The sequence below is a fragment of the Halichoerus grypus genome, chromosome 2 (assembly GCF_964656455.1).
Source record: "Halichoerus grypus chromosome 2, mHalGry1.hap1.1, whole genome shotgun sequence".
Taxonomy (NCBI): Eukaryota; Metazoa; Chordata; class Mammalia; order Carnivora; family Phocidae; genus Halichoerus; species Halichoerus grypus.
The window spans coordinates 111,301,899-111,327,696 of NC_135713.1; the positions used below are offsets into that span (position 1 = coordinate 111,301,899).

The window sequence follows — 25,798 nt, forward strand, 5'->3', positions numbered from 1 at the left end:
ATATATTATGTGTGTACACACACAGACAGAGCAATGATATACATATGATTGCTAGTATGAGTCAATCCGTATAAATTTATAAGGGCTAGAAGCTCTTTACAACTGGGAAATGAGGACAGTTCTGACATGGAAAGAACACAGCGAAGGCTCTTTTTCATTCACCACCTTGGTAGATTGCCTACATTGGGCTTCTCAATGTTCTGAACAAGCAATGGCCCGCTCTCCCCCTCCCTCAATCACTTTGCCAATGAGCTCCAAGCACAACGCAGTCTCCATTATATATGAGGGGATAACAGTTAAAGCATAGGCACATGCACACCCTGCATCTGCTAAATAACAGGAAGGAAAAAGATCAAAGGCAAAAGAAATGAGGGAAACGGTAAGTTAATGCTGTCAGTGAAGCATTAGGGTTTTCTAATACAAGAGGAAAGAGCAAGGCATACCTCTACATAGTCGGAATGAAATTATTTTCCAAGAGTAACAGAAGGATGAAGCTTATCACAGAAATGATGAAAGATTAAAGGATCCATTAGTAGAAATCTAACTTTGTTAAGAGATAGATTAGATTATAAACTGAAACTACAGAATAGAGACAGGAAGAAAGAAAGCCTCTCTCCTCTAACTGTTGAAGTAAAATAAAACATGAGGTAGTACTTCGTATCAGAGAAATGATTTATCACTTTAGTAACTGTCCTGATCTGAGCTCAGTGACTTAAAACAATTTTTTTTGCATTATTAATTTTTACTTGTATAAGTAATATGTAAACACATTTGCTTTTTAAAATTTTAAATATTACAAGTAATGATAGTAAGTCCTTGATTACTTCCACCCTACCACCTTAGCCCCCAGGTAATCACTGTCTGATGTGTCTCCTTCCCAAAGTCTTCTGTATATTCACAGGCACTGTGGACTGTAACATAAAAGCTATCACCCTCCATATGTTGTTCTACAACTTTGGTTTCTCACCCAACAGTATGTCTTAGAGCTCTATTCATGTTGATACATATAGATCTGGCTTATTCCTTTTAATGGCTTCATGATGTTCCACACTATGAAAATACCTCCATTTATATTGGTATTCCCCTATGAACGTATATTTAGGTTGTCTCCAATTTTTCACCACAACAAACACTCCTCTAAAGACTGTTCTTATACAAGCCTCCTTGAGTATTTTACACAATCATTTCTCTAGAAACCAATGTTGGGAACCAGGGTGTACATTTTTATTTTCAATACACACGACTGGTGCTTCTCCAAGATGGCTGTATCAATTTATAGCTCTACCTGCAGTTGAATAGTGTGCTGGTCATGTTTTCTTGTTGTTTTAATTTGCATTTCCCTGATAGCTAATGAGATTGAGTACCATTTCATAAACATAATGGCCATTTTTATATCTTCTTTTGTGACTTGCCTCTTTAGATTTTTTTGTCCATTCATTTATTGAGTTACTTTTTCATTTTTGTATGGATTCATAGTTTATTTTCTATTCTGAACATTAATCCTTTGCCTGCTGTTGGATTACAAATTGTTTTTCACAGTCCATTGCTCATTTTAGAACTGTCTGTGATGTCTTTTCTAGTACAAAAATTTTTAAATATGATATAATCAAAGTGATCATTCTTATTCCTTACTGCTTTTGCTTTTGATGTCTTTTTAAAGAAGGCCTTCCCTAACCCCACAAGACATAACTACATTATGCTAAGTTTTCTTGTAATTGTTCTGTTCTAATGATCTGTTTGTTTTTCCTGTTTCATTGACCACAGAGCTTAATTGTAAAGTGACTTATTTATAAGCTTTCAACACAGAGGGAAAGGCGAAATGGGTCAGATTGTCCTTTGTGCCTTTGTTCTTCTGGACCTCAGAGGAAATCACTGACATAGAGAGCGGCTGTCTATTGCAGTTACAGGGAGTTGACCAGTTGCTAAACTCCTGGAATCTAACCTCTCTTGCTCTCATTTTAGCTTTGACAGGAAGAGTGCTCCATCAAAAGGGGCTACAAACTAATGGCATCTGGTTTAGGACTGTTAATGCATTTATCCAAAGAAGCACTGTTTTTAATTGTATTTAGGATATATTGTTAATCCTATGTTGAATGCACATTCTGATATAAGTAGATTTTTGTGAGTGACCTGACAATCCAAACTTTCATTATAACAGTGCTCTGAGAAAATAAATCCAAGTTGCAAAACCAGATGTGAACCTTTGGATATAAGTCTTAGCACTAAATTCACTTACAACATCCCTAAGACATAACCATAAGCAGAGACTGTGCACTGTCAAGGCAAAATCAATAGAAACAGTGCCTGACTCTAGAAATTATTTTACTTTACAGTTAGCAAAAGGTAAAATAATAAAGTAAAAATTTTTTAATGCTCCAGAATTTTTATCCTAAAAATGAACACCTTAAAATGGAGTAGAGTCACTGCTACTTAAGAACCCTCACCTTCTCCTTTCCCTGTGCATCTAGAGGCAGGCCATATCTTTTTTTTATTTTTGGATCCCTAGACTCTAGCTCAGTAACTTGCACATAGTAGAGCCCTCACCCCAAATATATACTTGTGTATATAGATAGAGAATTACTAAATTTAAAATCATTTTATTTTATTGGCCCTTTCTCTTTGTTTTGTTGACCCCATTCAGTTACCCATTTTATTTATCAGACTTGACTCTCCAGGTGACTTTTAATTATTGACAAAAATCTACTCTCAAAAAAATAAGATGTTATATCATTTGGGATCTTCAAAAAATGTGCTGTAGACTCTAGGCCAGGAGTCCTTGTCCATTTTTATGACATGGACACCTCTGGTGTGCTGGTGAAGCTGATGCATCCATCTGTAGAAAAATGTTTGAAACTACATAAAATAAAATACATAGGATTACAAAAGAAACCAGTTATTTTGAAAAACAGTTATCAAAATATTATAAAGATCAAATCTGTAATGGTGATATGCAAGCTTGCTTGTTAATGCATTAAGATTTAGTGGTGGGACAAATAACACTGTACTAGTGATGCATACAAACAATATTTTAAGATATCTGCCCTAATTAATGCAATACAAAAGTATCTGTGATTTATATCATTGGCAAAGTCACAGGTATTGTTAACAGTGGTTGCCTATATTCATATTTAAAGAAGATGCTAAATTTCAATTTGAAGTTAGTGACCATAAGGATGTAATTTATTTCTTTGATCTAAGCTCACACAAAGCCTGATTTCTATCCATGGCTAGAACCCCTGCTGCAGTGGATATTCCAAAAAAAGATCTTCCAAAAACATTTTGATCGACAAGTGGGATAATTGTAGGCCTCCCAGGGTGATCTACTTGGAATGGGAAAATTGTCATTTTATTCATTAAAAAATATTTACATACCTACCTTGTCTCACGTAGGCTTGATTCCTTCTCTAATAGTTCACAGTTTAGTGCAGAATGTAGATGCTCTGTTTAGTTGAAAAATAAATATAACAACTTAGGTCTCTATTCTCAAGGCTTTGCTTTAGAAATTTGCCCTTTTACTTCCATGGCCTGAGTTACTCTTCGTTGCTTTTCCTGTGTTAGTGTCTCATTTAAATTATAAAAGTCTCCACCCTAAAGATTTTTATGTTTTTGTTGGATACATTGTTTTTGTCATTATTACAGGGAGAGAGTGAGCATTTTTAAAGAATATCATCATTAGTAGCCATTCTTACTGTCCTAAAATCCAACATCTAATTATTTTTAGTCTTCAGTTATAATCTTTGGCTGTTATGATATACACAGCTTATACACAACTTATCCAGATGGGAAAACTCTAAAACAAAGACAATGAAATAATTTGTTAATCTTTGTGATCTATAATTCTAAAATATTTTCAAAATAAAAATTAAAGGAAATGGCTTTCATTCCTGCACTTCTAACCATCTATTTTTTTAAAAATCTTTTAAAGCACATCATTCATTCCTATTTTTTGTCTAGAGGAGACAACTTTTGTGAAGAGTAGTCATATGTGATTGGGAGATCAATAGTATGTGAATTTTTTTTTTTTTTATTTAAAGATTTTTATTTATTTATTTGAGAGAGGATGAGAGGAGAGAGAGAGCACATGAGAGGGGGGAGGGTCAGAGGGAGAAGCAGACTCCCTGCTGAGCAGGGAGCCCGATGCGGGACTCGATCCCGGGACTCCAGGATCATGACCTGAGCCGAAGGCAGTCGCTTAACCAACTGAGCCACCCAGGCGCCCTAGTATGTGAATTTTAAAACGTCAGCCAGAGGCGCACCTGGGTGGCTCAGTTGGTTAAGCATCTGCCTTCGGCTCAGGTCATGATCCTGGGGTCCTGGGATCGAGCCCCGCCGCATCGGGCTCCCTGCTCAGCAGGAAGCCTGCTTCTCCGTCTCCCACTCCCCCTGCTTGTGTTCCCTCTCTCACTGTCTCTCTCTGTCAAATAAATAAATAAAATCTTTAAAAATAAATAAATAAATAAAATGTCAACCAGAGCCAAGCTGGACTTCTGTGAAATTCTAGATCCTTTAGAAGATCTAGATTCTCTGAAGGACCCAGAATTGTTTTTGCTGACCTCTCAGCACTTGCTATAGTTTTATCCCCCAGGGCACCAAGTTGAGGGGTGCGGCAAATGCCTGGCCACGTCCCACATCTCTCTCTCTGTGCCTTTCAGTGTCTGCTAACGCCAGTCTACAGGTGCCATCCTGAGCACTTAACAGATTTCTGCTTCAGAAAACACAGAAGTTACAGTGGTTTTGGAAAAAAAAAAAAAGAGTTCTGAGGCATTGATAGGACTTGTAAGCCCTTAAATAAAATTTCAGTGACACAGGCTCAAGGCACAGAATTACTCATCTGTGTGAGAGCGCCTTTCCAAAGCAACCTGCTAGGCACCCAACAGTCATGACATACACTTAGTCCTTTCAGAAACCTTGAAATGGATTCAAAGCCAACTAAAACTGAACATTTCCGTTCGAAACATTTTGGAGACCTGTGCTCTTACGTGAATGTGAGTTCCTTTTTTAGTCTCAGAGCCAATACTTTTTGTTTTTCAAAAAAGTGGAGTTCTACTCTGAGCAGGGCCATCTGGGTGTTTGTTGCAACGTGTCTGCAAATGACTCCCAGATTTTCAGCCCTTCGATGCCTCAGAGGCCCAACTGAGTCCTCGGTGAAATTGCAGGGGGCAGCTGTTAGAAAAGGTCTCCACAGTTTGGACACAGAGGGCTGGCTTGCATTCGACAGACTCGTATTTTCTACTCTCCATGAGTCCAAGGGAGCCTTGATAACCTGTAATTCACTAATTCTTCCTGTGAGTATTTCTTGAACACTTACTGTGTGCTCGGGGCTGTACATATCACGACAAAGAAGCCCCAGCCTCTGCCTATGTGCATCACAGCTGAACCGTGACCTGTCACCACTCAACGTAGACGCCAGTCTCCGAGCCTGAAGTCAGCCCCTTAAATGGCCACCAGCCTTCACATAATACAACTGAGATGCCTTCCGGCTCCCAGAAGCTGGAGGAAAAAGGAGGCAGTTGTAGAAAAAAAGCCTACTTTCCTAATCAAAGTATGTTGTGCAACGCCAGGGCCTGCACTGAAGCTGATTTTGAAAGTTTTGGTTTTCATATTACTAACTCAAGGGGATTTATTTTTATTGCTCACTAGCCCAATTGAAAAAACAGCAATGGAAAAGTTCCCTTGACTCGACTGACTATTTGCAACCTGTTGTAGTGTAATATAAACAATGTGTGTGTATGTGTTTATAATTATTATTATTTCAAGAAGGAATGGAATGATTCAAGTCTTGATTTAGGGTCAGATGATCACCCAAATTCCAGGGTGGGGGATGGAAGAAAATCTATAGTTCAATACCTTACAAAAATAAATACTCACCAGCTGTGTTTCTAATAAGAGCCTAGAGGTGATGCCAAATGCAACAAATAATAATATAGGATGGTGACCCTTACACTAATGAAAACCACCATTCCAAAAAGTTAGATGACCCTGAATCCAGTTAAAATCACAAAGAAAAGAATTCTCCAGCATTTGAGCTCATTTCCAAAATGAAAGCCTACCAGCCTGATGTGTGGGAAGAATGTTATTCTCCAGGATTGAAGAGACCTGGATTCGAATCCCAACTATGGCATGTAACCATAGCCTTAGGCAAATTACGTAACCTGTGTTTCAGTTTCTTCACCTGTAAAATGGGCCTACAAATGCCTACCCCTTAGGATTGTGTATGTATATAAATATTCAATGAGGTAATATATATAAATTTCTTGACAGGAAGTAGGTATACAAAAAATGCTAGTGCTCCACCCCACCACTTTACCAAAGCATGCCGAAGTTGGGCTTTTAAGGTTTTTTTTTGCAGGGGGTGGGGTTGTTTTAAGGAAATAACTCTAGAAGTTTAACGGTTGTATTTAGGAGACAAGGATTAGCAGTGCATCATCAGAACTTAATTCATAACCTTATTTTCACACTGAGTTCTCATATCAGTAAATCATACCTATGCATAGAGTGATTGCCATATACCTATTTGGAGAACTGATCAAAAATTCTACCAGGTTTCAGTTGAAGAGTTGGTAACAATGACCATATCAGACAAATTGATTCTCTATAAAGAGAAGTCATGTTTTGCCCTTTTTTTATTTATGTAGTTTTTAAAAGCAAAGCTAAATTTTACAAAAGCAAAAAAATTCAATCAAGGACAGTTAAGAAGTCATTCATTTTAAATAACAACTTACTCAGCACCTACAATGTTCCTGACATTGTTCTAAGCTCTAGGGCATCAGACAGCAGACAAGGACCTACCCTCATGAAGTTTCCACTACAGTGTCTTCAAATTTTCTTTGATGTCTTTAACCCTGAGTACTGGTAGCACTTCATGATGAAGCCAATGAGTCTGAAGCAAATGGGACTCAGCACTGGGAAGGGGAAATCCAGGCGTAATAAAGATAATCTGATTCTCTTGAGTCCAGATTTCTAGTTCCAATGGGCCACACTTACAATGAAGAGGACTTACTGAAATGCATGGAGTTATTCTGAATCCTCAGTAAATATTCAGCTGTCAGAATAAGAACAAGAAGGTCCCCTGCTTTTGTATTAGCATTCTTTTCCGTATGGAACCAATTTCTTGAAATATTCTCAAGAGCATATCTCACTTATGTGACTCTCGCAACTTGAAAGCAGACCATAATATAATGATTTAGAATTTTCGAACTGGTCTAGGGGATTAACATTCTCATCCCAGTGCCCCCGTAAACCTCAAACCCTAGATTCAGTTCCGTGCTCACTCACAGACTTGGGAACTTCTCTAGAGCTCAGCTTCCTCTTCTGTAAAACGAGAAGGACGGCGGCACCTGTCAGAGTTGGCCAACTGCTAGAGCAATCAAAGTATCAGTGGCCTGACACAGTAAAATCTTATTTCTTGCTAGAATCATAGTCCAGTCCTGGTTGACAGGGTAGCCTGATTCTCCCCCATCAGTCAGGGTCCTGGGCTTCATAATTACATGGTTCTGGAATCTTCTCTAGTCTTGTTCTCTGCATTCATTTGTTGGATGAGGAAAGAGAGAAGGTGCGGGAGACCACGTGGGTTTTGTTTTCTAGGCAGGCCTACTAGGGGCTTCCACCCCCTCTGTCCACATTGCAATGCTCAGTCTCAAGGCTACCCCTATCTGCTGGGAGGCTGGGGAATGTACCCTGTGCACCCTGGAGGAAGAGGACATAGAGTTTGGGGAACACATAGTAGACTTCAGCACAGTACTTAATTCAGAAGATTGTTTGGAGGATTTGGTGAATTAATCTACATAAGAACTCATAAAGACCATTGGATTGATAAGTATTAGACTCTTACCTTTATGTTATCTGCAGAGGTGACTATGAAAAAAACTTCAAAGCTGCCCATACTCTTTACCCCCTTTACCAAGCATCTTAATCTAGAGTCATTTTAGAGATATTTTGTGTAACTGAGAGGTGTGGGCAAGGAGAAGAGGCCATCTTTTCATAATACACTCCCAAATAATACTGGTCCTCATGGTTACCTTTCCCAGCATAAGCTCATTGTATTATTAAATGATGTCTAAAGCGTGTGACCTTAAGCTCTGAAAGAAGCTGAGATTCACCAGATGGGCTCATACAAGCTGCCACAGAGTGATTTCTTCTAAACAGGGTAAATCAGATCATGTCAACATCCACTTAAAACCCTTCACTGTCTTTCCACTGACTTTAGAATAAAATCTAAATGCTTTATACAGAGTTTGTATCCCCCATCCCACATCCCAGGATCAGCCCTGCCTCTCTCTCCAGACTCATTTCACAAGGTTCTCTCTCCCTCTCCATTCATTCTTTCATTCAACAGCTATTTACCTAGTCTCTGTTGTAGCCACTGGGGATACTGCAGTAAAACAATGCCCCTCCCCCTGTGGTGGGATATGGCAGCTTAGTGTGACCCCAGTCACAAGTGGTTGCCTCTGTGGCTTGGCGCTCGCTACTCTGTTCCCCCAGCCTGGCTCATAGAGGCCATGCAGAACAGTCACTAAGCCCACAATTACTCCCTCACACCATGCCGTATGCATTCTTTACAGCATGGCACCATCTGGAAAATCCTTTTGCTCATTTGCATTTGTTGTCTCTCTTCCTCTACCACACTGCAGTTCCCATGAGGGCAAGGATCTTGTTTATCTAATTCACTGTAGTATTCTCCATCCCTGTTTTCCTGGCACAAAGCAGAACCTCAATAAATATCTGTTGACTGAATGGTTTAAGGAATGAATGAACTGACTGGCAGCAACCAACGTATCTGGTGGTGGCCCTTGGATCTGGGGAGGAAGTGTGAGCTCCATTGTCCTTCCTGATAGCCTGTGCTCACCTTTCCCCTTTCTGACTGTGTTTTTGTAGGGAATGACACCACTCCACTGGGCAGCTTTCCACAACCGGCCTCAACACACTCAAATGCTGCTGAAGAAGGGAGCAGACCCTACTCTTGTGGATAAAGACTTTAAAACAGCTCTCCACTGGGCAGTCCAGGTGAGAAATTGGCCGGTAAACTTGTTTCCAGTTTAGATGGTGTAAAGCAATGTTACAAGTTCTCTGAGGGTGTCAGACCTGAAAGGTGGAATTATCAAAGGTGCAGCCACTGCACTGATATGGAGATTATATGTGTGCTAGAGCAAGGAAGATTCATGCTGCCCTCCTCCCGGCCCTTCAGAACCAAAGGGCGACAGCAAACCTGTCCCTTTGGAGGATTTGGGTGCATCAGTTGGGGAGAAGAAACCCCACCAAGATACAAAGGGGGAAGAGAGCCTGCTTTGGCTGTTTTATACACACACACACACACACACACACACACACACACATGCACACACACAATACCTCTCTTGCTTGCTCTCTTTCTCTCTCCATCCCCATTCTTGCTAAGTAGCTCATGGTGCACCAGGATAAACCTTCAAAGTTTTATTAGGAAAATCCCTTCGAAGTCTTTGGACCATAACTCTCTTCTTCCAAATCCTCCAAAGCAGAGTTATTCCAGGTGACCCTGAGTTCTGTGCTGAGCAATGAAAATCATGCCTCTTAACACTATCCCATGATCACAAAAGGGAGTCTATCTCAGAACACATGACCAAAAAAATCAGAATAGGCCCCAGAAATCTATAGCCCAAAGAGGGGGAAAGTGAGAATAAGGTGAAAGAATGCCCATAGCTCACATTTATTGATGTGCTTTCTATTTTAGAAGAATAGATTAATTCAGAGTTATCTACTCCATCCTTCAGAGGAGAGTAGTATTATGCATCGTTCCAACAAACTTGCCAGCCCGTTCTGTCTTTTGATACCCAAGCAGAGACCCCTCCACTGTTCATCTTCATCAGCCCAGCAAAGGCACCCTTGCTGAGCTGCAGCCGGGATCCTTGTGAGAGGGGTTTCTGCCTGCCCTGCCCGCGGTTTCACCCAGTTGTTTCACGTGCCAAGCATGCCAGAGACGGGCACCTGGCACTTTCAGGCCTGAGGTAAAATTGAAACAGAAGTGATTTGGAAACTGCTCTGGTTTTGTCCCTCCAACTCTGGCTGTTCAGTTACTCTGTACCGCGACTAGCTCTGGGCAAGACTGCAAAGTGAGCAAAACTGGTTTTGTCCTCGCCACCTGCTGTAGCCTCCTCCTACCTACTTTCAGTATCTAATCTCCCACCCCGTCCCGCCTCATGCCCGTCCCTGCCCAGGGCCCCGTCCTCTGGCTGGGCCACCATATGTGCTGGTGCTCAGCTGAGGTGGGAGTGGTCTCCAAATCAAGCATTTCCTGTGTTCACCCTCATCACCCTTGCGTTCTGATTCCGCAGATCTGGGATGGGGCTCACATCTCTGCTCCCACGGCCTCCACCCTGCCCCCAATGTAGAGCTACTGCTCTAGTCCCGGCCTTGCAGTGGAATCAGCCGCAGTGCTTGTAAAATGATAGGTTCCCAGGCCCCACTCCAGACCTTCTGATTTGGACTCTTCGGGGTTGGGAACCGCTTCTCTTATCCTCAAAGAGGCCGTTTGGCAAAATGAAAAGAACACTCAGTACTCAACTCAGAAAATCTGTTTGCATTGACAGACCTGGTTTTGATCTGAGAAAAATCACCAATCCCTCTTGGCGTAACTCTCAGTGTGTCTTTGGGGTATGAATGAGAGTGTGCATATGACAGCAATGTGTAATGTGCTAGGTAATTAGAATAGATAACCATTTTTGTTATGGTTCCTGATTTCCTCCACAACAGCTTAATTATCATACCCACATCTTCTTATTCTTTCTCTCTACTAAATGATAGAGCTTTTAACCTGCTACATTGATCGCAGTCCTGTCTGCACTTTAAAATTATCTGAAGAGCTTTTAAGCAATACTGATATGCAAGCCCCACACCCTTAGATTTTCAGCCGTTCTGGGGTAGAGCCCAGGTATCCATATTTTTTTAAAGCTTCCCTTCACCCCAGGAGATTGTAATGTGCACCGAGGGTTGAAAACTGCTATGATAAATGAATTCATATTAATGGGTGCTAAAACCTTATCTACTCCTACCTAAGATATTTGCATTTTGACCATGATTTGGTGTGAGCATACTGCGTCATTCATTTATTTACTCAATTGCTTAATATATATTTCTTGAGCACCTACTGTGTTTCTGGCATTGGGGGTAAAAAGGACTAACAAGACAGGTGCCTTCTAAAACCCCTACAACTGTATGAAATATGCTATGTGTGAGTGTGTGAATATGTTAGCAAACTTTTTTCTGAGGAAGTCATTCACGACTTTCTTCAATTCCTCAGTGAGGATTGGTGACTACCCCTAAAAGGTTCAGAGTCACACTTGTAGGAGAACCATGTACCCTCTCTGTCCTTGTGGTTAGCAGTGAAATTCAGAAGTGGTGTGTCCTGCCCTTTAATCTGCAAAGACTAAGGGTAATTCCAAATGTCAGCTGAAACCATGATTACACTTGCCTCCTTTAGCCTTCTGGTTCATTTATAGCACAGGACCAGCATTGTGCTCCTTTTACAGTTTTTCCACATGAATGAGTCTATTTCCCGTTGTCATTTATTCCTTTCCCCAAACTTCCTGCTTTTCTCTTGGACCATATGAGCCCATGTTTAAAGCTATAGCACTTTAAAATAATAAAGCCTCTGTATTTCACCCAGATAACCAGGCAGGGAAGATTGGAAACATTAGGCCCATGAAGTGATTTGGGGTTGGGCTTCTGCCCCATCTCTCAGGGGCCTTGGTAGCTGGTGATGCCCTCCTGTGGTCCCGTTGCCCTCATTCACCTCCCCTGTCTGCCCAGGAGACCCTGCAGAAGTTCAGTCTCCAGTCTTTTTCTTCCTCTCTTCCTCAGAAAGCCCATTGTATCAACTATCATTCTATTCAGAAGATTCTCAAATCTGACCTCTCTCTGAAACTCTAGACTCACATTTCTAGCTCTCTTGGGCATCTCCACATCATTTCCCAGGCACTTCAAACTGGACATGTCCAAACTTAACCCATGGTCTTCCCTTCCCATCACATTCTCATCCTCGTAGTAGCCCAAGCCAAAGGGCTTTGCATGGTCCACACTCCTTCCTTATCACCCTTCATATCTAGTTGGTTATCAAGACCCCTCAATTCTACCTCCTCAGCTCTCACATCTCTGTCACCTCCTTTCTGTCCCCACTGTACAGGTCAGGGTCACAGCAGGAAACATAGCCCAGTCATGATGGGATAAATTGGGCAGAAGTTCCTGAAGAGGCTATTCGAATACCACAGCAGGTTGCCATTAGGGCATATGGGCCTAAGAGTGCATGGGAAGGGGTGGTTACTAAGACACAGCAAAAGATGGAGCTGTAGGGGAGGTCCCAGGACAGTAGGTGTAGCCTTTGATGGAATGACCAAACCGTGGCCTGGCAGAGAGAGAACTGAACGATAAATACCCTAATCTCTGTCCTCCTACACCCATCTCCTGTCATTGTCACTCATTGGCCAAACCCAACCAGAAGCCATAGGGCAAGGGAGCCCATTTGATGCAATTCATATAGGCTAGAGGGAAGAGCAGGATGGAAAAAGATGGGAGAGTAAACCCGGAAGAACAAATGGAGACAATTTTGCACACCTACTGTCACTTTCTTAGATCAAGCTTCTACCATCTCTCATCTGAAAGGTTTCAGGATTTGTATTCCTACTTTCAGCCCTTTCCTCGTCCCTTCTATTCTCACATTGCCACCAAGGTTTCTTTCTACAAATTCCAAAGGAATGTATGAACACAATTGTTATTCCACCAAAACAGTTATTATGGTCACTGTTGGGCCTTGGCTCAAAAACCTTTAGTGAGTTCCATTTTTTGGTACAGAACAAACTCCCTGGGCTGGCATTGGGGGTAAAAAGGACTAACAAGACAGGTGCCTTCTAAAACCCCTACAACTGTATGAAATATGCTATGTGTGAGTGTGTGAATATGTTAGCAAACTTTTTTCTGAGGAGGTCATCCACGACTTTCTTCAATTCCTCGGTGAGGATCGGTGACTACCCCTAAAAGGTTGTAAACAAACAACCCCTACCCCCTACTCACTCCCTGACATCTCCTCTTCAGCCCATATAGGCTTTACTCCAATCATACTGAAATATGAATGATCTCTTCAATACATCACAGAGATTCATTCTGTCTGCACCTTAGTCACCCTCTTCTGTTTTGGTGAAACCCTTCTTGCACTTCTCACATCATCCCTTCCACCTGAAGAATTTCTGCTTATTCTTTCTTATTCCTGAAGACCCAACCGAATGCCACCTTCTTTGTTGAGCTCCCTTTCAGAATTGTTCCCTCTGAGTTGCCCATCTAGTACTTTCTTATGTCTAGGACTGGTGTTGCAAGCAGTGGAATGGCTGATTCTTCCCTTCTAGACTATGTGCTTAAGGGCAATGTGCTTATAGTTTGTCAGGCTTGTTTTACTCATTTATTTATTGTTCAGCAAATATTTATTGAGAGTGACTCTCTGCTAGGCTTCATTTCAGCAGAAAGATTCCCAGTCAGACATTTAGCAAGGACAAGAGAGAGCCCTCCTGGAGATCTCCATCTTGTCAGACAGCCAGTAGAATTCAGCCCCTTTCTACACACTAACACAGCAAGAAAGGAGATTTTTTTTTTCCTCTACAGTATTAGAGAACCTATGAAATGAAGTAGCTCAGCAGTGGAGGGTCAGCATGCCTCATGCCCCATCCCCCCCAATTTCTGTCTTGCCCTAGCTCTCCAGGGCAGTCAGCCCCAGGCTTTGGGGTACAGTGGCCTCTGGAGTCAGGCCAAGCAGTAAAGCTTGTGTCCAAAGGGGCTAAGCATGAAGATGGTTCAGACTTTAGGCTATTAGGTATCTTTGTTATCTGGTTAGCCCCAGGCTCTCAACTCTCAAATGTTCACCTTGTGTAGACTGGTAGATGTTCCCTCGAAGCTGCATTCCCAGCCTGATGCATCTGGCTCTGGCTTATGACCTAAAATCCTAGCCTCCCATTTATCTGGTCACCGTCATGCAACAAGTGATGCGAACAGGCCACTGCTTCCAAGAGAAGGAGGGAGGTTGGAGTTCCCTCTAAGAAGAAGCCACAATAGTACTAATTCTCCAGACATGTGTTAGCAAATAACCAACTCAACCAAAATCTCCCACTCAGACCCTTTGGAAGGTCTTCTAGAATAAAAAGCGTCTGCAGTTGGAACATTGGAATCTTGTTTTTTAGCAGTCTGCCTGCAGCAAAATTATTATATAGTAGTTCAACTTTGTGTGTGTGTGTGTGTGTGTGTGTGTGTGTGTGGCAAGGGCTTTAAGAGTGTTGGAGAATTCAAGACAATTCTGACACTGTGTCTCTGGAGACGGCATCAGGTTCCACAGGTGAAGGGTTCAGTCCTACAAGGCTGCACCTCATGCCCCACTTCAGACACCAGTCTCAAGGAGGCTGTTATCTGTACTTCTGACTGACCAGCTACAGATTGGAAGTGCCAATGACCTCCTCCTTAGATTCAATTAATTTGCGGGAGCGGCTCAAAGAACTCAGGCAAACACTAACATTTACCATTTTATGAAAGGATATGATAAAGCATAGGAATCAACAGCCAGTTAAAGGGATACATAGGGTGAGGTCCCAAAGAAAGGAACTTCTGTCCTCATGGATTTTGGGGTCTGGCTTGGTAGCACATGGAAACCTTCTGGTTCCACAAGCATGGAAGCTCTCTGAGAAGGGCCTAAAAGTTGCCCTCTTGGGTTTTTATGGAGGCTTCACTACACGGTCATGATTAAGTAAGTCCTGGGCCATGGGCTGATTCAACCTCTAGCCCCTCTCCCCTCCCTGGAGGTTTTGGGTGGGGGTACTGACAGCTCCAACCCTCTAATCACATGGTTGGCCCTCCTGGCAACCAGCCCCACCCTTGGGTGGGGTCCAAAAGTCACCTTCTTTAATAACAAGACACCCCTTTCACCTTTATGGCTCTGAAGCATTTTCAGGAATCTGAATGACCATATATATATTTTTTATAAATCATTATATCACACAAGGCTTCTTATGGACCCTCCCTCATGAGGTATAAAATGACAATGACTAGCACTATAGTCCCCAGCAGTTTTCAGAGCACATGAAGGCAACTGTATGAATTATCCATGAACAGAAACAGAACAAATACGACAGAAAACAGAGAAACAAATCCACAATCCTCATCTGGTCATCCAGTGCAGAATTCCAGAGCTCCATAAGAATAGGATCTGTACAGTATTGTTAGTTCCCCTGTTTAATGACATTTCTCCCAAGGGGAAGCCCCACTCTCCTTTCTTCCTGAGGGCTCTTCCGGGCACCATCCCATTCCTTCTGGGGCTTCTTGGTCTCTGTAACCCCTTTTGGCCTCCCAGGCCTAGAGCCTACCTTTGCCTGACACAGCCAGCTTGCCAAGAAGGAAATGCGGTTACCAGGAAACCGGTGAGCCAAGGCCCCAGCTCACAGACTAGTGCTCTCTCGGGCCCCTCAAATTCCTCTGAGGGTGCACCATGGCAACCCTCAGAGCAGAGGCTTTTGAAGACCTCGTGTTTCACTCTGAAAAAGGTCTCATTTGGCCAGGCACACATCATCGCCACTGCTGTTGCAGCCTAAACAGGAGCTTTTTACTTTCATTTCTCCACTGTGAATATGAAAGATCAAATAAACAGACGGGGTTCCTTTTTATCAGAGACAGAATGGTGTAGCTGCGAAGCACAAGGGCTCTGCAGACAGACTGTCTGTCCTGCTACGTCACTTCTTGGCTGTCACCCTGGGCAAGTTACTTAACCCGTGTGCCGCCATATTCTGCTCTACGAAATGGGGATCCGAGGAGGATCTACCCCACAGGGTTGTTGTCAGGATGAAATGAACTGGTGCGTGAAAATGCTTGGAACAGTGCCAGGCACACAATGTTCACTCGGTAAAGACAGCTTTTCCCATTATTTCTGGGAGTATCTTCTTATCAGAGAAAAGAAGATACAGTGACAATGTTGTATAAGTGAGAGCTGGGTGTAGAGACAAAGAAGTTCCCTGGAAAATTCAGGACAGAGGGCCTTTTGGAGGAAAAAGATAAGGGGTTGGAGTTCTGGAGTGTGACACTTCAGCTCCCAGCGGAGCTGCTGACGGGTCCAGAAGAGGCAGGTGCAGAGGTCCTGGGAAGCAGCCCGGGTGTCAGTGTTGCCACTTCCAAAATGGCTGCTCTCAGGGTCAGGAGAGGAGGAAGACACAGGGTGAGGAGATTTTGTTTTTTCTATCTGTGCTTGACGCTCCCTCTTCAAAGGGAGAACTGTGACAGGGCATTTTGCCCTTGGAATCACCTTGGCAACCTGAATTCCTTTGCTCTTCCAGGAAATTACAATTTCTGAACTGACTGAACTCTTTGCTTCTGTTTTCCTTCTCAAATGGTTGGTACTTTTTTTAAAAGGTGTCAGTGTTGGCGGTGGGGGTGGGGGCTCTTGATTGTTTTAGATGTATTTTAGACTCCTTCAAAATATGTTTAAGTAACATCAGGTGAAAGAATCTTAGAAAAGTTGATAAAGCAGGCACAAAAGCTTGGATGTGTTCAGTGTAGCCGACTTCTGGTAACAGGCATGCGATAGCACTTCACCAATTGATCCAAATAATTTAAAGTCATTAGAGACAACGGGAGGATGGAGGGAGGAAGTGGAAAGAGGGGGTTTGAGTGGAGGAGAAGGAGGAAGCTTGTGGGTAGGGACCGCTTAATGGGCATGTGACCAGTACAGCCCTAGTGGGCCCCGTGCTCAGAAGGGAGCCCTGTGCTTGGGGATAGTGCTTTGTGGTTGCCATCTGGAAATTCTCATTAATTTTATCTTTGAATTTTTGTTTTGTTAGTGAAGTCAGATAGGACAGTGGCACCGTGGCTCCCAGTACCTTCCTCCCTGCCTCCCTAGGACAAACTCTCAGCCCCCTGGCAAGGGGCCTGGACGCAGACTTGGGGAGGGTCAGGATCAAGCATATGCCTGGTTGCAAGCGGGGTCCTTAGACACCCATGAGGGTTTGCTCTAATGGGTGAGAATCTCCAGCCCAAAGGAGCACAACACTAAAGAACAAATAAAAATCACTGTGACATGTCAAGAAAGACACCAAGAAGGAATAAGCTTGTGCCCTGCTGTGTAAATAGAGGGCTCCATATTTTCATTTTGCCCTGAGCCCCACACATGATGTATCTGGCCCTGGTTGTAGCATTTAACACCCACTCAGCACTCTTCCTGAGAGCTGTGAGGGCTCCTGGCCCTTGGTCCTGCAAGAGGGTTCAGGACTGTTGTCAGCTGCTGTCCCCTTATGCACTGGAAGCACAATCCAGGGGTCACAGTGTAATGGCTCATTGTGAAGCCAGCAGCCAGCTGAGTAATGGGAAATCCGGAGAGCGAGAGAGCCCAGAGTGCAAATAGACAAGGGAGGGAAAGGAAGAGGAAAGGTGAAATGAATGAGTGCTATTCCATGGAACTGTGAAAACTGACTCAAGTTCTAGAACGCAACCTTGGGGGTCACATTAACAGGGTAACAAAGTGGGAAGAAGATCAACAGGAAATTTTACATGGAAAAATGTATCTGGAGGTAGCCGCTGAACAGCGTTTGAAGCATATCAGAATTACAGCTTTTTTAAAAAAATCTAACTCTCTCTCTTGCCCGGGTTTCTGACCCCAGCATGCTGGGTTTCCAGAATAACAACTTGCCTCTCCCATTTCCTTAACTTGCTCTGCATGCCTCCGAGGGACCTCCGATTCCACCCATAAGTCCTAGTGCATGGAGTTCCAAGGTCTCTCTGAGGATTCACTGAGAAAATTAAAATGCTAATGAATTATTTGGATTGTTTTATGATCTTTCCAGAGATACCAGGAGAATCTGAAAGATAAGACTTTTTATTGCATGATATAAAATGAGAATTTCTTTCATTTGCCCCTGAAGATTTATTGTCATCTTACATTGCAAATGCTCATGCAATGTTTTTTTGATTTTTCAGGTCAATAAAAGGTATTCAAACCAGTAATATGCAGATTTTACTCACCTGTTTGTGCAATCTGAAGAGATGTAGGACACTCTTGAGGAAGAATTGGTGGCTTTTAAGGCTGGAACAGTTTACTAAAAAGAGGGTATAATAGCCTCCCTTCAAAGATAAAAAGTGTATTAGATCTGTATAGAGAGATAGGCCCAATTTACATGGTTGCCTGAAGTTCTTTCTTTCTCGTATTTGTTGATTTCTTTATTGATTAGCTACTTAATTATGATCCATTTCCTTTCACCAAGGGGTTTTGGAGATTAAATTTCATGCAATTTGTAGCCATTTGACCATTACTGGATCATCTTGGTCATCATTATGCCACCAGTAAGTACTTCTCATGGTCATTTTGTTAACATGAGAATTCACTCTTCCAACTTCTCAGGGGTCTGCCTCTGCCACAGGCGGGTAAAGAAAGCACAGAGATTTGAGCAGCAAGTTGCTGGGTAGGTAGCCCCTGCTTGGACCAGCTCCGACGTCAGTCAACTATTCCTGTATTTAACTGAAGTCCTTCTTAGCTGGCTAATCGTAGAAGACAACTTAGCTCTTTGGGGAAATAAAAATCCCGGCAGTGACAAGAGGCTAGTGGGAATGTGTAGGAGGGTTTGATAAAATGTGTTTACTTCCCTTTTTTTTTCCTTTTCTTTTTGCATTTGTTTTCCTCTTTGTATTCTATCTCAACTTGTGTAGACAGGGAAGAGCCCCGGGCTGGACCTCATGAACTCCCTTTGACCTCTCTTCCCCAGAGTGGAAACAGAACCCTGTGTTCCATCATCCTGAGCCACCACCAGGGTCCGTCCATCATCAACTACGACGACGAGAGTGGGAAGACATGCGCGCACATTGCCGCAGCCGCGGGCTTCAGTGACATCATTAATGAGCTGGCCAGAGTGCCTGAGTGTAACCTGCAGGCTCTGGATGTGGACGACAGGTATTTGCGGCCACTCAGGACGTGTTGGGGACTACCAGTCATCTTCTCCAAAAGCTAATCTTAGAATAAAGAACATGGTGGAGGGGTTATCCTATATGAGTATCTCCTCACTGCCAGTAATGTTTACCCATGTGCTGGGGACAGTAACAACTGCTCTATTTTAGTCAGGGCAGGAAAAATCATTGTTATGGAGAGAAACACTGTGACTGTACAGTATTGTCAGATTTTCCACTTTTTGCTAAACGTTCTCAGAAGACTTTCTGTAGGTCAACTTCCTGCTATACGTTCTTTTTTATTCTTAACAGTAAGTCTTATTTTTTTTTCTTCATTCCTGGATTATGTCATAAAGTTAACAAGTTCTTGTTATCCAACAAAAGCATAATAGAGGTTTTGTATTCAGAACCAGATAGGACTTTATCAAGCTTTTTTTCCCCCAATCATTAAAAATATATTGGCATGGAAAAGGATCCAGAAAGGGGAAGAGACTTATCTCAGAGGTAGTTAGCATTTAAAGGAAGACTTGGATCCTCGTCTTCCAGAGAACTTTTAATCCACATTGCTTTTCATCCCCATAATCAACTATTAGAGCTTTTCAATTACACTCTTTATCTAATCTTTCTTTTGGTTAAGCATTGACTCAATGGAAATACAAGAATAATATAACAACAGACAAGACTATTGAAAATAAGTAAAAGGCTTACACAGTTTGTTTTTTGTTTTTTGTTTTTTTTACCCTCTTGCAACATTAGCCACCTATTTATTCTAACTTTAGATAAACTCCCAGAAGCACCTCCTACTCCCTGATATCTGAAATCCTTGCAACACAGGGGAAAAATCTTGGATTGCATCTGAGTCTCAGGAGCTGGAGATGGTTAACATGACTATAATTAAAATTAAAGTACAGGTCATTGAAAGTAGATCTTTTCCTAAGAGCAGATGTTGATCCTGAGCAGGTAAGACAGTAGCGGGACTGAAGTTATATGAAGAAAAAAGGTGAATAATCCAAAAGGCGAGAAAAGCAACACATTTGGGGTGCCTGGGTGACTCAGTCATTAAGCGTCTGCCTTCCGCTCGGGTCTTAAGAAAGGAGGGCTGGAGAAAAGGTTGCCTAGTTCAAAGTACTTTTAGAACCAGCTCTGAAAAGGGTATTTCCCATCCAGCATTATTACACACTTAGCAAAGAAAATCCAGTTCCACAAGCCTCAGGGAAGAAAGTACAAAAGATAAGGTCCAAGGAGAGTTCAAGGTGAAGTAAAGTCTCAAGGAGGATGTAGTTCCTGCTCTAAGGCTCTGCTGGGTAGCCTGCGCTGACAGATCCTGCCCTCTGTTTTGTTTCACGTTTTCTGCTTCACGCAGCTGTGCCTTCACGCTGAAACTGTGAGCTTGTCTCAGTACTAGAATTTTTTCAAAATTTTCAGAGGTGTAAGTACCTTAAGCATTTGTAGTAACTGTGATTTCCTGTCTTTTCCTTCTTCACGGAAAGTGTTTGAAGAAAAGGAAAGAAAAATAAGGCAGTGATTAAAAAAAAAATAGAGGGAAAATGTGGGGGGCCCTAGTCCTCCTAGATATTAAAGTACTTTATAGATCTATGATATTTAAAACATGGTGTAGGGGCGCCTGGGTGGCTCAGTCGTTAAGCATCTGCCTTCGGCTCAGGTCATGATCCCAGGGTCCTGGGATCAAGCCCCGCATCGGGCTCCCTGCTCAGCGGGGAGTGTGCTTCTCCCTCTCCCGCTCCCCCTGCTTGTGTTCCCTCTCTCGCTGTGTCTCTCTCTGTCAAATAAATAAATAAAATCTTTAAAAAATTAAAATTAAAATAAAACATGGTGTAAATTAGCCTGAGATTGATGGCACAGCACATGAGACCCAGAAGTAGCTTATGGGGCGTAAATGTCCCAAGTTTCATCAGCCCCTGGGGTCAGACTTGACTTTAATACCCAACCCAATTTAATTGGGTTTAATTTAATACCCAATTTATCTTCAGGAAAGATAGTCTTCTATCAAGTTCCCCCCCCCACATGTTTCTGGGAATTCTCTAGGGGATGTTTACATGTCCTATAAATCGTTCCATAGCTGCTGATACCTCAACCAATGCTGCATGCTCAGAGCCATCATTTCCCGCCATTCAGAGACTACCTCCTCGGCCATCTCTAATGAATTTCTTCCATCATGGGCTCTCACCCTCCAACTCTGCGCTGTGATGGCTGAAACCAGTCTGCTGTGTTTGCAGGAAGTTTAGAGATAAGAAAGGAATTACAGCTGAGATCACTTGAAATTGGATACAGATGGCGCACAAAGGCTCTATGTGTATTAGCTAGGAGTTGTCTCTATACTCCCCTTGTTTTTCTGAAAAATATTTTCAGTTTCCCCACTGTTCTTCCGGGCCTCTTTTTCCATGTTGGTAGTCCGAAGAATTAAAACAGTCAGTCTTCACAGTTGTTGTGAAGAAATATTTCAAGCTGCTCCACAGTGGGTGGTCATGTGTTAGTAAACCTGACGAAATTGATGTCCAGCCCTTCATCTACTGAATTTATTGGCAATGTATCCTCTAAACAGGATGGCATAATCTGGCTGGTGCCTCATCCTATTTCATAATAAACATTGTCTGGAGACCTCTCTCAAGTAGGGTGGAATGAATCACATCTGCCACATATTCAAGTAAGCACTGTGATTGATCACTATATTGAAAAAAATATGGTCCTATTAAGTGGTCTCAAATTGCTGCCCATAGCATAATCTGAGGTGAAGGATGCTTTGATTGACAGGAGATACAATCCACACCTCGGGGCACTGGCCACACTGGGGACAAGGCTACTCTCCAAATATTAAGGCTCATACACCTTCATAGATAGCCCCAACTGAGCCCTTCTCTGTTGAGCCCCTCAGCTGCCTCCATGTCTGAGAGCCCACTTGGCTGCCCTTCTGCCCAAGGTTGAGGCCCCACCACAAAGCCAAGGAGAAGCTGTCCATGCCCTTCTTTCCTGCCTCAGGACTGAGCGTTTCCCAGGGCAATTTATAAATTACAGTATTTTCTCCCAGTCTCTTGCTTTTTTTTCCTAAGAAAATACTGGTTTTACAATTTAATAAAGGCTTAGATACTGATGAATATATACCTACCTTCTGGCTGATGAAGGGCTTTCTAAGCATAAAGTTATGAAAGAAACGAAAGTGAAGAGATGATTAATGGTTATTTTTTTTAATTTTATGGAAAAATCACTAAAAAATTAAAAGTCAAGTAACAAATTAGAGAAAATGTTTGCAAAAAGATTGATACCTTTAATACATAAAGAGCCCACATAAATAATAAGAAAAACTAATAATCTAACAGAAAAACAGCCAAAAGATATTAAGAGTCATTTCAGTGAGGAGACTCAAATGACAAAAATGTATTTCAAAAGTTCCACCTCACTATTAAAGAAATGCAGAAGAAAACAACCCTGAAGTATCATTTTGCCTACCAAATTGGCAGAGATTTTTGAAGGCTCTGATAACACTCAGTTTAGGGAAGGAATAGGGACCCAGCTGGTAGGTGGCTAAATTGAGTCAGTGTTCTTAGAAGACAGCTTGGCCCTGTGTATAAAGAGCCTGAAAATTATCCACAGCCTTTGACCCACTACTTCCTCTTCTAGGACATTCTCAGGAAGGCCAGAGAAGGCAGTAGGCCAGGGGATGCTTAGAACTAGAGGACAGGCTCCGACAGACACACCATCATCCTAAAGCCGCATCTAATGCTTACCACTTCCACGGCGTACATAGCAACGCGTGTTTCAGGCCGTGCCCAGACTTTGAACAGGACCTGTCGCCAGCTAAGCAACCCGGGCCGTGTCTGTGCTCTGACCCTTGTGTTGTTCCCCTGTGGTCCCCCAGGACCCCGCTGCACTGGGCTGCAGCTGCAGGGAAGGCAGACTGTGTCCAGTCACTGCTGGAGCTGGGCATGGACAGCAACCTGCGAGACACCAAGGAGAGCACGGCCCTGGCCTACGCCCTGCACTGCGGCCACGCGGCCTGCGTCAGACTCCTCTCCCAGGAGAGCAGGTGAGTGCACCAGCGGGCGCTGGTTTTCTTCCTCTCAGCGATGTACAAAATCCGTTACAACTGTTGAACTTGCTGATGTACAAAGCCATCATTACCTTAATATTGTGTTTGCCATTGTCCAACAGAGGGTGACGTGTTCTCGACTCAGGGGAGCAAAATGATAGTCACGAGCCCAAATCCATCAGCCCTGATGCCCGCTCGACTGGCACTTCTCTCTTTTTTCTCCCTTTCTTCTTCCCTTTATGCCATGGTCTCTTCATCTTCTTTTTTTCCCTAATCAACAATTCTCAAACTTTTTGTTCTCAGGACCGTTTTGCACTTCTAAAAATGGGGAACCCCAGAGAGCTTTTGTGGACGTGAGTTACACCTATCGATATTTATGGCATTAGAAATTAAAACAAATTTTTAATAAACTATTTATTTAGTTATTCACGTAAAGCAATAATAACCCCATTACATTTACATGTTGACATAAATACCATGTTTTTAGTTAAAAATAACCTATTCTCCAAAACCAAAAACAAGTTGTAATGAGAATAGCTTAGCTTCACATTGTTTTGCAGATCTCTTTGATATCTTAACAGAAGCCTGATACAATACAGCTGAATTCCCATATCTACTCCTGTGTTCCATCTCTTGCAATACTTTGTTTTGATTGAAGTGTCTGAAAAAAATCTGGCTTTGCATAAACATGTAGTTGGAGAAGAGAATATTTCAGTGGTGTTGTGAGATAATTTTGGATACTTTTTCTTTGATATTACACCAAAACTTGACAAGTGTTAGTTTCCTAAATGTTAGTTGCAATGTGGACTGTCGGCATATCAATGAACTTTTTATACTCTGTTGTATCAAAATCCATTAGTCTACCTTGCACTTTAAGTGGGTTTTATACCCATGCATGACTTTATAACATCTTGCTCTGGTCATTTGGAAAATATTGGTTCAGTTAGTTGTGAATATCTTCCACATTTCATTATACAATTTTTAAAAATCACGTTTGTTAATATCACCACTGATCTTATCAGAAAAGCCTTTATGTATCAGGAAGCTGTCAAGCTTACAGCGTGCATACAGGTTTTTCAAAATTCTAATTTTTGCTTGAAAACTGGACTTTTGTCATTGGCAGCAATTCCTGTCAATTGTTTACCTTGAAATGGCAGGCTTATTTTATTCATTTTTGAGAAAATTTCTGCAAATAGCCAATTCCAAATAACCATAGTTTGTCTATGAGTCATAAAAATGGTGTTCTGTGAAAAAAAAAGTGCCTGGGTTAGCTGGCAACTCAAACAATTACACAAGTGTTTTGCCTCAAGACAACTGTCATACTTCATTATATAGTGGAATTGCTTACGAGTACTTCCTGTTTTGTCAAAAAATGTATACTCGAAGGTTAATATTTAATAAAATTAATCACTTTTACTGGACATTAATAAGTTAAATGACAATTTTTTAAAATGTAAGTCCATTGATGCTACTGTCTTTTTTTTTTTTTTTTTGCTACTGTCTTGATTTGTTCCAAGGAGCCCAATACTTTCACTCACTATCTCAATTGTACCCTTGGAGCAAAAAGCAGCACAGTGAAAAAGACATCTTGATATTATTATGAATATAGTTTTATCCTCATGGAACCCCTGAAGACTATTAGGGACCCCACCCTCAGGGTTCAGTGGACCACACTCTGAGACCCCACTGGCCTAAATCACAGTCTGTAACAGAAGGAGGAGAGATTGTAGAAGACACTTATGTAGGATTGATTCACACAGGGAAATAGTCTCTACAGGTCCACTCTAGAGAATATTAGAGATCCCCTGGGGCTCTCCCTGGTAATATCAGGGGTCCAGAAGTTGTGTTCAATAGTTCAAAAAGCCTAGTGGAAGGTGAAAGAAGGAAGATAAAAATACATCATGGAAGTAAAGATTCAATTACACACTGTGTGACCTGTAAAGAAAAACATGAATTATATGCAGTCAACTGGTGATGTTTTTCAAATTACAGATTACAATATCTCACTCTGAAAAGTAATGTTGCAATCTGGCTTTTAGGACACGCACATGGGTCAGGTTTCATCATTAACTCGTACCACAGAAAGCACTAAGTCAATTGTGGCCTCAAAAGAGAATAACAGAATTTTCCAAGGAACAAAAACAGAATGGTGCCTCAGGGAAACTCTCCACAGAAGAGGAGCCAGCCGGACAACTGCTGACCTTTTTTTCTTTAGAATTTGCCTGCCCATTGGGCATTGCTCACTTTGCTTCTGCTGCCACGCCCGATCTCTGGCATACACACTTCCTCGAGCAGCTGAAGCCCAGACAAAAGCTTCTTCCCTTGGTTTCCCTTAGTATACTTTTTTTAAAAGTATTTTTTCAATAGGAAATTCAGTAAAAACTGAAAGGGAAGCGAAGAACGTCCAAATAGTGTAAAATGGGCCAGCTTCCTGAAGTAGATAATGTCTGAGCTCTGCGCAGATCTGCTGGGATCTCTTCCAGAGAAAGCCCAAACCACACTTCCCCCACCTCTGCGAGCATACCCCACTCCCATTAGTTGAAGCCTCAACTCATGCTTGGCCTTCATCTCTGTGACTTAAAACTTACACTCCCACTGACTGTCCTTGAGAAGTGAGGTTCAGCTTAGGTTATCCCTTGGTGAAAGGAGATTCTCTAGAGGTAAATTTTGTGAAAGGACAGCTCCTGAGGAACTAAGAGGAATCTAAAAAATAACTGGACCGAGAAGTGACTATGGCAAGGAAGGGAGTGACAAAGGGTGTTGCAAATTCCTCCACATCACCTTTGACTTGACACGGCTTTGGGGTGTCTTTGGATGACCTCAGACAACCTT

The 25,798-nt window shown here is 42.3% G+C and overlaps 1 protein-coding gene and 1 long non-coding RNA gene across 3 annotated transcripts in view; one reads left to right on the top strand and one right to left on the bottom strand.

Annotated features, from left to right (window-relative positions):
* Positions 1–25,798, top strand: part of ANKRD55 (ankyrin repeat domain 55) — a 91,514-nt gene that overhangs the window by 54,713 nt on the left and 11,003 nt on the right. For both annotated transcript variants that reach the window (XM_036065678.2, XM_036065676.2), the window contains exons 7-9: positions 8,875–9,003; positions 18,744–18,928; positions 22,796–22,963. In XM_036065678.2, the coding sequence (XP_035921571.1) occupies positions 8,875–9,003; positions 18,744–18,928; positions 22,796–22,963 (482 nt within the window). The remainder of the gene's footprint in view (positions 1–8,874; positions 9,004–18,743; positions 18,929–22,795; positions 22,964–25,798) is intronic.
* LOC118518726 (uncharacterized) lies at positions 2,628–5,425 on the bottom strand. The gene is made up of 3 exons (XR_004908853.2): positions 5,309–5,425; positions 3,377–3,440; positions 2,628–2,833 (listed from the first exon to the last, which is right to left on the bottom strand). It is a non-coding gene; the product is annotated as an uncharacterized LOC118518726 (long non-coding RNA).